At 44.0% G+C, this 17,265-nt stretch overlaps 1 protein-coding gene across 3 annotated transcripts in view; it reads left to right on the top strand.

Moving 5' to 3' along the window:
- The first annotated feature begins 402 nt into the window (after positions 1 to 402).
- AP1AR (adaptor related protein complex 1 associated regulatory protein) overlaps positions 403 to 17,265 on the top strand; it is a 52,735-nt gene continuing 35,872 nt past the window's right edge. For all 3 annotated transcript variants that reach the window (XM_002717089.5, XM_070047744.1, XM_002717088.5), the window contains exon 1: positions 403 to 543. In XM_002717089.5, coding sequence (XP_002717135.1) covers positions 461 to 543 — 83 coding nt within the window. In that variant the 5' untranslated portion in view covers positions 403 to 460. The remainder of the gene's footprint in view (positions 544 to 17,265) is intronic.

The following is a 17,265-nucleotide window of genomic DNA, read 5'->3' as shown; positions in this document are numbered from 1 at the left end:
GCGGTGCCGCCGAGGAGGCGCGCCCAATTGGGGCACCCGAGAAGCCGGGGGTGTGGCGCCGTCGGCGGCGAGCCGCGAGCCTGGGCGCCCGGGAAGGCGGGGCCTGGGCGCACCACTTGCCGAGACTGGCCTTCTCTGGCGGCTGGAGGCGGTCACTGCTGCTGTGCTGGGCGCTGAGGCTACAGGGGCCATGCGGACCGCGAAGGAGCCCGGAGCCCTCAGCCCGGCGCTCCTCCCTCGCGCGGCGTCGACTTGGCGGCCCCTGGAGTAACCGCTGCCTTTGTTCCGAGCGCCTCGTCCCTCCTGTCGCCCCAGCCCTCCGGCCGCCGCGCTCCGGCCGGCCCGCGCTCGGTCCCCCGAACCCCCTTTCGGCTCGCGCCGCGCGGATGCGGCTGCCGGACCTGGGTTTGGGTTTTGAGCGGGAGGTGGTGGAGGAGCGGCGGCCCCTGGGCGGCATGCGATGGGGAACTGCTGCTGGACGCAGTGCTTCGGGCTGCTCCGCAAAGAAGCGGGGCGGCTGCAGCGTGTAGGAGGCGGCGGAGGGTAAGCCCGCGGTGGGAGGGCCCCAGTCCCCAGTGGCTCCTCCTCTTCGGCCTCTGGCTGGGAACCTTTCCACTGTCCCAGCGGCCAGGAGGGGACCAGTGCCTGGCAACCCACACAGCTCCGGCGGCGAGCGGGTGGCAGTCGTGGAGGCCCTGGTCTGGCCCGGGCGGGGCGGTCTCGGGCCTCGTCTGGAGAGAGCTAGGGGCGAGGGGGAGGCGGGTTAGACTCTTGTCGGGCGCCGAGTCACGCGCCCAGTCACGGGAGGCGTCATTGCAGGAAGCACCCCGCGCCCATGGTCAGTAGGACCTGCTCCACGACAACCTGGACACACCCAGCGCTGGGCTTGGGTTTAATGCCAAAGCTGGTATCTCTGTGATCCTCTGTTTAGCCTTAACAGTAGATGACTGGCTCCGAAAGTTGATGGTTTTAAAATAGAAGTCATTTAGATGTTGGAGTAAAAGATTCCGGACATGGATAAACTCTGAAAGGTGCAAAGGCTTGGCGAATTGCTAGATTTCCAATGACATTTAGAGTGTTGGTGCTGCTAACCAGGAGGACAGTGTATGCTTTCTTCATATTAATTTTTGGGGAATTCAAGAGGAATGCCATATCCTGACTGCTCTGCATATGCTCTGTGCCACTATGTAAATCGCAGCCCTTCTGGATCTCAACAAAACTGGCATATGCTTAGATTTTTCTATCCCCACCATACGCAAAATGATAAAATTTAATGATTACTTCAATTTTTTATTTCAAAGGGTATTGGAAAAAAAATAGGACAAACTCTTTTAGAGTTGGTTTTGTCGTTTGTTATAAGGAATGACTGTTCTGCACTCTGAAACAGATTTTTAAGTCTGCAGGATCTGTCCCATTTAGCTAAGAGTGTTAGGTAATAAAGTGTTGAGCATAAACAAACTGAAACCAAATGATTTATAATATGAATCTTTAGGTAACTCATTAATTCATCAGCTTTGTGTTACTTCTCTGATACAAAGTAGCTAATATTTTACACAAGTGTCAGAATGGTAGAGTAAGGATTTACATATTTTGTGGAAAATTTAATATTATGCTTTTTCCTTGACAGCTGTTTTTGTCCTATCAGCCAGAATCATCTAATTTATTTGTAAATTTTGTATGTGGATGCATCCATATACTTGCCTAAAGGACTAGATACTGGGCTTTATTATTATTTGTAGTTGTATAACAGGATGTTAAATTTTTAAAAAGTACTTATTGATTTGAAAGGCAGAGTCACAGAAAGAGAAGGAGAGACAGAGCGAGAAAGATATTTTCCATTCCCTGGCTCACTCCTCAAATGGCTGAAACTGCTGGGGCTGGGCCAGATGGAAACCAGGAGCCTGGAACTCCATCCAGGTCCACCCTTAAGCCCAGGTGCTTAAGCCATTTTCTGCTGCTTTCCCAGATACATTAACAGGCAGCAGGATTTGAAGTTGAGCAGCGGGGACATGAATCGGCACCCTTAATGATCTGCTGGTGTCACAGATGATGGCTTAACCTGTGCCACAAAGTTGTCCCCAGGATGCTATTAAACTCTCTTTAAAAGGACTCTTACATTCTAAATAGATCAGCAGAAAGTTACTTATATTTGACATTGGACGACGGAATGTGTTTTTTGTGGGATTTTTGTTTTTTCCACAGTGATTTTATAAACTAATTATGTTTTGAATTGTAGATTCTACTTCCTTGGACACATGGGTTTGGCAGCATACAGAAGTAGCAAGAAGTCAGTGAATCAGTTTGAATGTTACTTATCTGTAGATGCTCTCTCAAAACACAACAGCTGCATCTGCACTCTGTTGCAAACCTTCTTGAACAGGCCTTTTGAGGCAATGACAGCCTGTGGGTTGTGGAGACTGTCATCTGAAACCAAATAATAGTGATACCAATCCTTTTTCTTTTAATTGATAAATACAGATTTTGTTAGTTCTATTACTTGAATCTTCTGATTAACAACAAGAATTACCAACTTTTAAGTGTATAAAATACTGGAGAATTCAAGAATTTTATATTCTAGAATATCTGTTGACTAATCAAGATGTCCATAACAGAGTTGAGATTTGTTGGAAAGCTCAGTACTGGTAAAGTTATTTGGTGATTAAAGCAGGGAAATTAGATATCTTTAAGTAGTAAACTTTATTAACATGCTAATGAGTCATCCTTCACAATGGAGATTTACTTGCCTGCACATTGTAGAGGGCTCCATCTACTGGTCAGTGTCTTACTGTTTCTCTGGACTGTACTGAAAGTCTTCTGTATCATATAGACTTATGACCCAATTCTTTTTTCTCAGAATGAAGACCCAATTACAATTGTATTTTAAAGATTTTATTAACTAAATAGAACTAGAGACAACTCCCATCCACTGATTGACTCCCAAAATGTCCATAATGGCTGGCGTCAGGCCAGGCAAAGCCAGGAGCTAGGAATACTATCCAGGTCTCCCACAGGGGTGACAGGAACCCCCTTGTTTGAACCATCCTTGCTGCCTTCCAGCGTCTGCATTGTCAGGAAGCTGGAGTCCTCCAATGTAGGATGCAGGTATTTCTCTCTCTCTCCTTCTCTCCCTCTCTCTAAGATTTATTTATTTATTTGAAAGGCAGAATTACAGAGAGAGAGATCATCCATTCACTGGTTCAACCCCAAGTGGCTGGGAAGACCAAAGCTTGGCCAGTCTGAAGCTGTTAGCTCCTTTCAGGTAGAAGCAGGGGCCAAAGTACTTGGACCATCTTCTGCTGCTTTCCCTGACACATTAGCAGGGAACTGGATCGGAAATGGAGCAGCTCGGACTCTAACCGGTGCCCAAATGGGATGGATGTCAGTGTTGCAGGCAGCGGCTCTACCTGCTATGTCAACGTGCAAGCCCCAAATGCAGGTGTCTTAGTTACTAAAAACTCACTCTCATTTTTTAATTTATTTAATGTATGTTTCCATATAAGTGGTTCCAGCTAAGAATCTTGTAGTTTAAAATACATGTTGGCATTTTTGACTACAGCTGCTGAGTTGTCTTCATCCTATAGTTTCGAATGATTTGCTTTTCCTTTCTGAGTAAAAATGATTTTAGTAATAGATCCCGACAGTGACTTCCTATGTGTCAAGCACTGTTCTCCCACATGAGGATAGAGGTGCAAGCACTCAGGCCACCTTCCACTGCCTTTCCAGGCACATTAGCAGGGAGCTGGATTGGAAGTGTAGCAGCTGGTACTAACCAGAGCCAGTATGGGATGTTGGTTGCACGGGAGGCGCCCCCCCCCCTCAAAATTTTTAACTTAGAGACACTCAGGACTCTGGAACATCACTCTATTCTTCCTAATATAATTTTCTTTCTTCATATACTTTTCCAGTTGATGGTGTGGAAATGTGTGGCTTGAGCCACACCTCTACACTAATGAACTCTGTGGTCTTTGCTTGAGCTCTTAAGTATCTAATTGCCCACTGAGTGTTTCCATTTCGGTATCAAACATACCCTTAAATTCATTTTGTAAAGCTGAACTCATTATTCTTACAGTCCTTTTTTTTACTTTGGTTATATCACAATCATTGCTAGCACTGTATTTCCTCCTTGCGAGTGGTAAAATAATATATAGTTTCTCCTAAGTTGTGAATTTGAGAGCCCTATTAAAATCCTCCTTGAAACCCAGATTGTCCTTTAGATTATACCTTCTGAACTCCTGCTACGTTTTTCTGATCTTCCTCTCTACCTTAGTACATCATTCTGTCTTTTAGTTACTCCTCTCTAATCCAAGAAGGAAGAAACACAAAGCCTTACCTCGATGCTTACATCTTCCTCCAGCTTTTAACCTATTCCTTATCTTTTCCTTTGTAACAATTTTTAATTGTCTAATCTTTTTTTTAAAAGATTTATTTATTTACTTGAAAGTCAGAGTTACAGAGAGAGAGAAGGAGAGGCGGGGGTTGGGGGACCTCCATCCGCTGGTTTACTCCCCCAGAAGGCTGCATCTGCTGGAGCTTCTGGGTTTCCCACGTGGGTTCAGGGGCCCAAAGACTTGGGCCATCTTCTACTGCTTTCCCGGGCCATAGCAGAGAGCTGGATCAGAAGTGGAGCAGCTGGGTCTCAAACTGGTGCCCACATGGGATGCCGGCACTGCAGGCGGCAGCTTTACCTGCTACACCACAGCTCCGGCCCCAGTTGTCTAATCTTATCTGTTTTCTCACTGTCACTTCACTCTGGCTTGCAGATAATAGGTAATTTAACATTCACCTCTCCTCCTGCTCCTCCCCTTACTCTCTGTCCCCTGTACGTGTTTCTTTTTCTTCTCAGTCATTACTTGTTCGAGTCCTTCAATACATACTAGATTCTTCTCACATTATACTCTTTTTAAGGTGTGGCATATGTAGCCACTAACCTAGAAGGTGTGTTTGCCGCTACTCCCCATCATCCTACATTTTCATTCTGTCTCCCAGACCAGATTAAAGACTGGAATCCTTCATGTGGCATTCAAGGCCCTGCACGACCTCTTCCTTGCTTACTCCTTTCCTCCCCACCCCTAGACTGCATTGTGTTCTTCCTTGAATCCATTTCTTCTCTTTTTGTTAGATGACTTGAACTCACTTATCTTAGATACCAACTCATGAATTATTTCCCACAAAAGCTTCCCCACACCATTGTCGACCCTCCATGGGATAAGTCCTGACACCCTCATCAAACCATCTTCCTTTCTTCTGAGCACTGGTATTTCCTTCTAGGTGAGTGGCTACATATGCTACACCTTAAAAAGAGTATAATGTGAGAAGAATCTAGTACATATTGAAGGACTTGAACAAGTAATGACTGAGAAGAAAAAGAAACACGTACAGGGGACAGAGAGTAAGGGGAGGAGCAGGAGGGGAAGTGAATGTTAAATTACCTATTATCTGTAAGCCAGAGTGACAGTTTTCTGTATTTAATGTGTCAGGGAGACTTGTCTCTTCCCTTCCAAAACATGAAATTAAAATTCTTAACAGGCAGTCTTCTGAATTTTTCTTCATTAGGAAGGGTGTATATTAAAAAGTAAATGTTATTAATTTACAATTGCCACCTTTATCAGAGTTTTTCAGAGGAGCAGAGTCAACAGGAAATGTCTGTGTATCTGTATCTACCTATATACCCACCTATATAAATGTAAAATAAACTTTATTCTAAGAAATTAGGACTTAGTCAATTATGGAGGCTGAGAAACCTCATGATCTGCTGTCTGCAAACTGGGCCCCTAGGAAAGCCAGTAGAGTAAATCCTTGTCCATTGTTTCATCTCAGCTGTCAGGCAAAGAGAGAATTAACCCTTCCTCCATTTTTTTGGTCCTGTTTATGTCCTCAGCAGGTTTTGTGGTTGCTAACCATGTTGGAGAGAGCTGTCCACTTTACTCAGTCCAGCAAATCAAATGCTGATCTGTTCCCAAACGCCCTTGGAGATGCCCCTTAAAGTGTTTAACCAGATAGCCTGGTCATCTGGGGACCCAGTCAAATTGATGTCAAATTAACTATTATACCACTTATGTCAGTGCCATCACTGCCTGGCAAATCTGTTGATTTTATCCTTTTAGATTTGAATGGCTAAACCTGTATTGAAATATTCAATATTAATTGGAAATCTATGTGTCCATCATCTCATCTTTGTAACAGTTTTTGCCAGGTGCCTGATTTTAACCTTTCTCATCTTTTGTTGAGGAATAAGAAAAATCTTGGGAAGCTTTTAATTTTTAATAGACTTTGGAAGGGTTTGCCATGATTCATCATTTATTTAAAGTGTCTAACTGAAGATAGAGTTCCCTTTCTTATTTTTAAAAAGCTCATACAGAAGAATATAAAGAAAGGAGCAATACCAGCGCAACACTTGTGAGAATTTTTCAGTTACCTTTACTTAATAAAACTATTTACCTGCTATTTATAGTAACATGAGAAGCATAACAACTGCATTTTTATTATATTTTTCAGTGTATTTTTAATGAGACTGATTTTTATCCTTAATAAATTGCTTTGAGGTCTACCTTGGTAATCATGATAAATAAATATCTGCAAGAATCTCCACTTTTGTGCCATATTACTTTGAAACTCTTCCAGATTCTTTTACATGCCACTTTCATTGAGTGTTGTGTTCCAGAAACCAACCACAGCCTCTTTTCTACCAAATATCCCTCACATGTTTCACACCTTCCTCAGTAGTGGAATAGATATATAGAAACCTGCCTTATGTCATTCAGAAACAGCTGTCAGGGATGTGAGGATTATGTGTAAATGAATGTCCGTGGGTGGCTTTGTTGAGCTCTCGGCTGTTGAGAGGGAAAATACACTTCTATTTTCTTTAAGGCATTATTTTTGGAGCCTCTTTCTATGGTTCAGCTTTCACCTTAATCAATAATCTTGAATATGCATGTTCTTAAAATGTTACTCATGTTATTTCTCAACTCCAACTTCCTTCCATGTTTTATGATTGAATTTATGAAAGTTGAATGCTTACTATGATATCACCTTAACCATTTTCTTCACAGCCTAGCTTTATATAATGCTGTTGTATTCCTGGAGAGCTCTTCCAGCTTCTCACATCACTTTGTTCCTTATCCTGTCATTGCTGGCATATAAGTCTACTGTCTTCAACTACCACATTTATTTTTCTCTTAATATCTCCATTCTTGACTCCTGCTTCTTTCCTCTTATATCCTTGTTGAATGCTGACAGTACTCATCATTTCCCAGCCTGTCCCCAAAACAACATGATTTTTGCCTTTAAATATTTCTTTAATCCATCCACTTCCCTCATTGATATCACTCTAGTCCAAGCTTTCATCATTTCTCACCTAGCCTCAAATTTGATTGTATATATTATTCATGAATTAACTCTATGCATGAAAGGCAACCACAAAACACACCAAACACCGGAGTAAGGGAAAAGTTTTATTGTTGGGGGAGGGGAGAGCCCAAACAGGCTGGAGAGAGACCATGAAAAGAGAGGAACTGTGTGGGAAAGCGTGCCTTGTTTACACCCCTGCAGGGATGAGGGAGTGGGAGCAGTGAATCCCATTAGAGTAGGGGTAGAGTTGATGCTTTTGGTTGGGCCATTTGGTTACCTGACTCCTAGTAAGCCACACTGGATTGTGGAGAGGCTGAACTTATTGTACAAGATGGCACCTGAACCAGAGCCTAAGATGGTGTCTGGGGCTTGAGATGGTGCCTCAGATAAGGTGGCATCTATTCACTACCATTCCCCCTTTTGTTTTTTGCAAGGCAAGTGTTGTATGGGATTACATCTGCCCCCAAATTCCAGGAGGGGTAGAAGGATGATGATCTGTCTTCTAGAGCTACTTCCTGCTGGCATTGGGTGACGAGTTACTCTCTGCTGGCATGGGGTGATGTCTCAAATTGTGATCTCCTGGGAGGGGACTGAGTATATCCCTGTGGTAGCATTTGGTTGACCACCTGGTTGGTGAAGGCTTTGGTGAAGGCCAATGGTCCTGGGTGTGGCATTAACCAAGTAATTTAACATTTTGTTTTACCCAGCCCGATTGATTAACATAATAAGAACCTTTTTCTCCCAGAAAGATTCAAGTTCCCCATTTTTTAATTGTTATAAGGTCCAAAGCCCGTCTGTTCTGTAGTACCATGCTTGTTATTGAGGTGATTTGGCTTTGGAGACCTCAGATGGCATCAGCTGAGGTCTCAGTGGACCTAGTGACCTCCTCTTGTAACTGTTGGAGTTGTTTTATAGTCAGTTGGTCGAGATAACATGGCCCAAAGCTGCTCTGAGATCACTACTAAGGAGAGACAGGCTATGAAGCTGATACCAGCCAAAACTGGGAGAAAGGCCACTTGTCTCCTGTGGATAGAGGAGTTTTTCTGTAGAAGAAATTCTGAATAATCATATCAATGTTAAGTGGGAGGAGAGGACCACTAATACACATGGGCCAGAAGTAGAGCCATTGATGTAGACGTACAATGTGTACACACATATGACATAAAAGAACAGTAAAGCAGTTTTAGTAATAGTTTTTTATGATCTGTTTTGTTTTTTAATTACCAGCAATCAATTAGAATTTTTTTTCTGCTCTTAATAAGCTGAATTAACCATTTTTTTTCCAAGTTGGTACCTGTGTACATTATTGGTTTTATCTGCTTACAAAAACTGTCCCATGGTGTTGGATACAATGGAGGTCAGGGAAAAAGAAGTCCTTTGGAACCTAAGAGGACACATTTAAACACAGAACCAATAATATTTTAACTTCCATGAGCGGTAAATCTGATATACAAAACTGGATGACAAAAGACTTCAAATAGCCACATTTACAATTATAAACTCATTAACCAACAAGAGGCACTTGTTACTCCACCCAGTATTTTTGAAAGCACCTGTAGGATTTTACAAAAGTTTTAGTTCTTTTAGGCCTCTGGGCTTTTTATTTTATTAAGATAACTATCACATCTGGTAATACAAGACCATTAGACTTTTTAGCTTTTGGATGTTAGTATTAGCATTTTATATCATCATAACTTAAAATTTAGCACCACTTCACATCTTGATAGTTCTTGTAATATTATCCATATAACCTTAATAGTTGGTGTCTCCACAAGATGAGAGGTATAGCCTTTGACATTTTCAGGGGCCCAGCTGGAAATATCAAAGTTCAAAGAATTTGGAACTTTGATTTTTTTGAATGCCTGTCAAGGATGCTAAGAAGGCTTAAACTATCTGGTAGAAGCAGGAAACCTTAACATCTTGACATAATGTAGACCAGATTTGATCATTGATACAAAGTGATTACTCAGATGCAATGAATATATATTCAAACAAACCATAACTCTTTTAAAATTCAGTTGTTCCTTAACAATCAGAACTTAACAGACAATAGAGAACAAAATAGATTACTTCATCAGAACACAAAATCTGTGTCTCTTAGGTCATCCCAAAAATCAGAAATAAAATTTAAATTTAGAGTTAGTACATGGAATCATATCCCATAATTTGGAACAATTTTAACAGAGTTGGAACTAGGGAAGAGAAAATAGCTTACTGGAGCTGTCTAGAAAACTGACAGAGTCACCAGTTAAAAATCAACAAAAAGAGATGCAATAGGTTTTAAACAGATTTTTAAGATGATTTCAAAATATTTACTAACATATATGTATTGCAAAAACCTCATTGTTTTAACAGGATCAGATTCCAATTATGTCAAGGAGAAATAGATTAATACATTTGTATCCAAAAATTTCTCTCTTTCATAACCTTCTGTGACTTCCACACACCTTCTGCAACTTACTTAAAGCTTTCTGTCTTTTTCATTCCAGTGTAAACTAGTCATCTTACAAACCATGTCCTTTCTTTCTTGAGAAAGAAAACTCTTTCTTTTTTTATTTTTTTTTTTATTTTTTTTTTTTTTTTGGACAGGCAGAGTGGATAGTGAGAGAGAGAGACAGAGAGAAAGGTCTTCCTTTGCCGTTGGTTCACCCTCCAATGGCCGCCGCGGCCGGCGCGCTGCGGCCGGCGCACCGCGCTGATCCGATGGCAGGAGCCAGGAGCCAGGTGCTTTTCCTGGTCTCCCATGGGGTGCAGGGCCCAAGCACCTGGGCCATCCTCCACTGCACTCCCTGGCCACAGCAGAGGGCTGGCCTGGAAGAGGGGCAACCGGGACAGAATCCGGCGCCCCGACCGGGACTAGAACCCGGTGTGCCGGCGCCGCTAGGCGGAGGATTAGCCTAGTGAGCCGCGGCGCCGGCCAAGAAAACTCTTTCTTAACCATCCTTACTGTGAACACATTTCTATACTTGTGACCTTTTCCATCTGCTGATTTTCTTGGTTCACATTCTGAAATAACCATTTAAAAATCTCCAAATTAAGACAACATTTTCTGGCTGGCGCCGTGGCTCAATAGGCTAATCCTCCACCTAGCGGCGCCGGCACACTGGGTTCTAGTCCCGGTCGGGGCGCCGGATTCTTTCCCAGTTGCCCCTCTTTCAGGCCAGCTCTCTGCTGTGGCCCGGGAAGGCAGTGGAGGATGACCCAAGTACTTGGGCCCTGCACCCCATGGGAAGACCAGGAAAAGCACCTGGCTCCTGCCTTCAGATCAGCGCGGTGCGCCGGCCACAGCGCACCAGCCGTGGTGGCCATTGGAGGGTGAACCAACAGCAAAAGGAAGACCTTTCTCTCTGTCTCTCTCTCTGTCCACTCTGCCTGTCCAAAAAAAAAAAAAAAAAAAAAAAAAAAAAGACAACATTTTCTGAATAAGATAACACATCAAATTTCAGTCTTAGTTACTCTCAAGCAATGTTGAACTATGTTTCATAGTTTATGAAAACATTTAACAAACCCCAAATAGTTTTTCTATAGAATATAAGGTGCTAAGGGTACCAGTGTTTACATTTAGACACATTTATCAGTTGTCTTTGTCGAATTTACATATAATAATTACACCTAGATGACTAAAGATGCTATTATATTGTACCTCTATCTGAATTAACATCAAAATCATATTTATAGGGAACTCTTTTAGCTATAAATCAGTGACATTAAACCAGAGATACCCATTCATGTCAGAAACCTGTTAAACCAAGTTACAAAACTGGTTTAGCAAGTTATCGCTCACCATTATGTTAGGTTTAATGGGGGAGGGCATCTCTCATAGGATATGACAACCCTTCAAGAGATTCTTAAGGAGAATTGGATAAGTAATACAATAAGGGGCACTCATGGAAAAGGAGATATGGCTGGAAATACTAATTAACCCAGTGAGCCTGCTTATTTGAAGGGCTGGTAGTCTTGATCATTATTTCACATAGGTTGGGAGAGATAACTCTCAGGGTAATTTGAACATTGCTGGGTAGAAGGCTTTATGGAGTGACTCCGGGACTGGGCACAGAAGTGAGGGCTCGAGGGCTTGAAATGGTAATGGCAAGGTGGGGACAGAATGTTGGCTTAGCGGAATGGGGGAGGGCGAAGGTCAGAACAAAGACTGGGTTTGGGAAAAGTCAAAGGGAGCAAGAGCAAGAGTAGAAATCGGGAAAGAGTGGTTTTGAGATAGGGACAAACAGGAGACTTGGGATAAGGTAAGCGAAGGTACAGTGAGAGGCCAAGTAGAAACAGATGCCCCTCTTGGAATGTCTGGGCTCCCAGGAGGGGGGGGATGTTGATGAGATAGTGAGAGCCAGGGCAGATGATGCAGGCACAGATGATGGGTTTTGAGGTGGGGGCTCATCTGTAGGGTCGAAAGTAGAAGAAAGGGGTTTTTGCCTTTTAGTGGGAGCTTTGGAAGTTAAGACAACCTGAGCTGGAGAACACAAGGTGTAGAGAGAAGGTTTAGAGTGGAGATAGGAAAAAGCCTGAATGTAGGGAATTTCCTTCCACTTTCCCAAACAGAAGTGGTAAAGATCCTGAATAATGTCAGAGTCAAACATGCCGTTAAGCAGCTGTGGGGAGCAACTCGGACTAGACTAAGTTACTGGAATTAAGACTTATTCTATGCATCTGCTCTCCCACAATATGGCGCTGGGAGAGAAGAAAACAGCTTCTACACAGCTGCCTCCAGTCCAGCCAATAAACTGTAGGACTTGCTCCTGATTGGAGGAGAGCAGCGTACTCGGCGTGTGGGCAGCCGAGTTAGGATTGGCGGAGGAGGACTATAAAGGAGGAGAGAGACGGCATCCCCTGCGGAAGTGGGGAAAGTGGCCAGGGGGAACCGCCCTTCCACAGAGGTGGAAGGGATGGCAGCCAACCTGGGAAGAACCAGCAGCAAACCCGGGGAGGGCCGAGCAGACAAAAGAACAGCGCAGGGTCCTGTGTCGTTCCTCCACGAAGAGGGGGAGCGACATAATGGTGCCATGACTCGGATAGGAAACTTAGGAGGGAAGAAACGGGAAGAAATGGGAAAATACTGGAGAGAGAGACTAGCAAACAGCCTAGGGAAAAGCTGGACGAAAAAGGTGCCGGAAGAAGCTATTGAAAGCCTAGGCATGGACTCAGATACGGACTACGGGGGGAAGCTGGGAGAAATCTCTAAGGTCGAAAGCGAAAGTGAAAGCTAGAACAAACAGACTTGGATACGGACTGTGGGGAGAAGCCAGGAGAAATGAGGGAGGAATATTGTTGGAAGAAAACTTAGGGAAACATACCGGGTAGAGAAAAATGTTAGGGAAATTGAAGCCACGGGGGGCAGGCCGAGGTGGAGACAAAAGCCACTTTGGGATTCTCAAGTTAGCCCGGGAATAAGGGGAGAAAAGTTAAAACCAGAAGCGGAAACGTAAGCCAGGTTGGGATCCGTCTGATTAGCCCGGGGAGCAAAGGACGGGAAGCCAAATCGTGGGGCGGAAACGTGAGCTGGGTTGAATTCGCCAGGTTAGCCCGGGGAACTTAGATTGAATGCTAGTGGCGGAGATGTAAGCTACGCTGTGTGACTCGCGGAGGCTGCCGCGTGCAGAGAGAGCGTGCGGGGCACAAGTAGATAGGGAACGCTGGGCTGGTGCGAGGCCGTGGTGCAGGCGCGAAGCCGGGAAGCCGCGCAGATGAGAGAGACGCGGGCTGAAGCGGCTCAGAGCCGGGAAGCCGCTGCGGGGCGGGTGCCGAGAAGCAGCCTCGGGGCGGGCGCCGGGAAGCCGCAGGGATAAGAGAAACAGAAGTTTAGAAGTAAAATGAGAGAAATAGGAATGCTGGTAGATAGAAGTAAAATAGGAGAAATAGGGATGCCCGGAGATAGAGGAACAGAAAAATAAGGCCTCCCATCAACATGGCAATGAGAGAGCTTGGATTCGGTCTGCCTGATTAGTGAGGCGATGAGCACCTGCGGGCGGCTAGCAGCTTATGCACCGCAGGTCACCGAAGACGGGCACGTTATTAACATCAATAGTCTCCCCACAATACCGCAATGAGAAGGCTTGGATTCGGTCTGCCTGATTAGTAAGGCGGTAAGCACCAGCAGGCGGCTCGACCAGAGTATGAGCCGCAGGTCACCGAAGATAGGCACGAATCAACACCAATAAGCCTCCCCACAATATGGCAATGAGAAGGCTTGAGTTCGGTTTACCTGATAGGGCTTGTAAGCACCTGCAGGCAGAGCAGAGCATGCGCTGCAGGGCACCGAACACAGGCACGCATCAGCGCCTAAAAACCTCCTCACAACATGGCGAAGAGAGGACCCGGATTCGGTTTGCCTGATTGATAGGACTTGTAAGCACCTGTGGGCAACTCTAGCAAGCAGAGCAGAGTGTGTGCCGCGGGGCACTGAAGACAGGCGTGTATCAACGCCAAAAAATAAAAAGAAAGGGGGATCTGTGGGGAGCAACTTGGACTAGACTAAGTTACTGGAATTAAGACTTATTCTATGCATCTGCTCTCCCACAATATGGTGCTGGGAGAGAAGAAAACAGCTTCTACACAGCTGCCTCCAGTCCAGCCAATAAACTGTAGGACTTGCTCCTGATTGGAGGAGAGCAGCGTACTCGGCGTGTGGGCAGCCGAGTTAGGATTGGCGGAGGAGGACTATAAAGGAGGAGAGAGACGGCATCCCCTGCGGAAGTGGGGAAAGTGGCCAGGGGGAACCGCCCTTCCACAGAGGTGGAAGGGATGGCAGCCAACCTGGGAAGAACCAGCAGCAAACCCGGGGAGGGCCGAGCAGACAAAAGAACAGCGCAGGGTCCTGTGTCGTTCCTCCACGAAGAGGGGGAGCGACAGCAGCCATATGAACAGGTTCTTGAGATCATACATGGGCCACACCTGATTACAACGAAAGATGAGGTGATGGTGTTTGAGATCTGGAACCAAATTGAAAGGAACAAGATTGTTTAGGAGACAACTGAGGGGAGAGTTGAATGGAACATGGGATGAGGAAGCTTCCATAACAACCTGAGGGGTCGGACTGTCTGATAGCAGGGCATCCCGGGTATCTTGACAGTCCAATGAGGAGAGTAAGAAGCAGAGCAGAGGGTGGGGTTGTCACCCACACCCACTGTTACCCAAGGCTTAAAGCCCATGGAGGTTGTGGTGCCTGGTACCAGGACTTTGAGATGAAGCAAAGCGGGATCACAAACCATGGTAGGATTCCCTGTTCCCCATTTTACCTCAGGGTTTTGGAAGGCTGGTGTGTGGATGGAAATCACTGAGCATTCAGTGGTGAAGAATGAGGTCCAGGGGCGAGTGTTGTGGTTGGCATGAATCTAGGACCCCAAAGCAGTTCAGATCCCCGAGGAGGGCAAGGTCGATGGAAGAGCCTGGATCCAATTCATGGAAACAATGAAAGGCCACTGTAAAATACAGCAAACACTGGAGTAAGGGAAAAGCTTTATTGTCCGGGGTGGGGAACACTATAGGCTGGAGGTAGAGAGTGAAAAAGAGGGAAAAGAGAGGGCCTGTGCAGGAAAGCAGGCCTTGTTATAGACTTGCAGGGGTGAGGGAGTGGGAGCAGTGAATCCCGTTAGAGTGGGAGTGGAGTTGATGCTTGTGGTTGTGCAGGTTGGTCACCTGATTCCTAGTAAGCCACACTGGATTGTGGAGAGGCTGAACTTACTATACAAGATGGCAACTGAGCCAGAACCTAAGATGGTTTCCAGGGCCTGAGGTGGCGCCTCTGATAAGGTGGCATCACTTCTCTAACAATGCATTTATCTCTGCTCATTTCTGTAGGACTCAAATGGTTCCTGGCTTTTATGTGAACAGCTTTTTATGTGGGTCTAGGTTACTCCTTTAGATTAAAAAATTGTATTCTGAATACCGTGTAATTACTTTAAATACAATAAACATGGATTACATTTATTCAGTAACTTTGTCTATTTTTTTTAAAGATTTATTTATTTGAAAGTCAAAGTTACGCAGAGAGCGAAGGAGAGGCAGAAAGAGAGAGAGAAAGGTCTTCCATCCACTGGTTCACTCCCCAGTTGGCCGGAATGGCTGGAGCTGCGCCAATCTGAAGCCAGGAGCTTCTTCCGGGTCTCCCATGCAGGTGCAGGAACCCAAAGAGTTGGGCCATCTTCTACTGCTTTCCCAGGCCATAGCAGAGAACTGGATTGGAAGTGGACCAGTCAGGACTCGAACTGGTGCCCATATGGGATGCCAGCTGTTGCAGCCAATTGGGGAGTGAACTAGCAGATGAAAGATCTCTCTCTCTCTCTCTCTCTCTGTCTCTTTCTGCCTCTCCTTTCTCTGTGTAACTCTGACTTTCAAATAAATAAATCTTAAAAAAAAAAAAAGGAAATGTATATGAAACAAATATAAAGCCTAAGCTCAATCCCTGGCCCATTATAGATAATAAGTCTAACTCTCTCCTCTTCATTATAATAATACCTTATGATTTTAGCTTTTATAACATCCTATGTAGTTGCAAACATAAGTCAATTAAATGCTGTTTTTCTGCCATTTAAAAATGACAAGTTGCTCTTATTATTTCTCTAAACTAGCAGTAACCAAGAGTAGGCTTTTACAGTAGATGTTATTGCTTTTACTCATTTTGCTTTCTGTCTTTCAAGAGTAAACTTTCATTGAAGATTTCTACTTTTAGATCATGATCCAACCTCTGTCTCTCTCTGTTTCAGCTTTTTTTTTAATGGTGCTATCATATACATAACTAAAATTTCATTTAGTGCTCTCAATCAGCACCTGTATACTATAATAAATACTAATACACAGGACTTAGGAAACCTGATTACGTGAATTCCTGTGATTTTTTTTTTCCTGTAACTACTTTTGCTTTCCCATTAATATAATAATTTTGTTTGGGCAATCATATTAGTGATCAGGCTGTCTCCTTCAGCCTCACTGGGTCAAATATAGGAAGCTAGAAGGCCAGTTTATTAATTTATTAGTTTATTAATGTAAAATGAGAAACACAAGTGTCAAGAAACTATATTTGAATACTAGCGGCTGCGAAGAATGGGAAAGAAGTTATTATATCTTTGGGTAGGGGCAATCATTTGCTATGAGTAAAGAATAATGGGATGGGAGCTGCTTGGTGAATATACATTCAGAACAAGGGAAGCAGTGATATAATTCTGATAACCTGTCACCCTGGAATACTACCTGCCACTGTGACAAGATAGCTCAGTTTCTTGAAATGGAACTCTTCTACAGACAAGGTTTGGATGAACCCAGAATGTTTCCTTCCCTGTTTTCTGCTCTTTCATTTCCTCTACTTAACACAATCTTTATGTATAAAGTCAACTTCCTTCCATTTCTTTTCAGCCTTAATGTCTAAGAGCTATTCTGTTTCCTTAAGATAACTTAGCATGTTAAGGCAACTGACCATTGTATGTTGTTTAGGTTTTACTATTTTGTTTCCTGCATTTCCAGTCTTTCTCCATCAATAGGCTGTACTTTGATTTTGGTAATCATATGTATGTATTGGTAGTAACATGAAAAATGTGTGGGAGGGAAAAAAATGCTGACATAGTATCCTTGTCCACTGCTGTTGTTCCCTGGGTTAGGAAAATAAAATAAAGTGAATTACCTGGGTTTGAAGAAAGGAGGACTAGAAAGTGCTTTTACTGATCTGAGTTGAGAAGTAGCCCCAGACTTAGTTAAAGTACTCTAAAGGGGTTTTTGGACTGTTACTTATGTTAATGTTATAGATCAGGAATTTGAATACTGAGTTCTCACCCAGATGCTATATGAATGTCAATCTCAAGGCATCTAAAAACAAAGCTGCTCTTTTCCCAAACTTCCTCATCTTGATAAATGGCAACTCTATTATTCTAATTCTCTAGGCCACAAACTTGGGAGGCCTCCCTTGGTTCTCCCTTT

The sequence above is a fragment of the Oryctolagus cuniculus genome, chromosome 8 (genome assembly GCF_964237555.1).
Source record: "Oryctolagus cuniculus chromosome 8, mOryCun1.1, whole genome shotgun sequence".
In the NCBI taxonomy this organism is placed as follows: domain Eukaryota; kingdom Metazoa; phylum Chordata; class Mammalia; order Lagomorpha; family Leporidae; genus Oryctolagus; species Oryctolagus cuniculus.
Note: the sequence above shows the minus strand (reverse complement) of the source record. Positions and strands in the feature narration are given on the sequence as shown.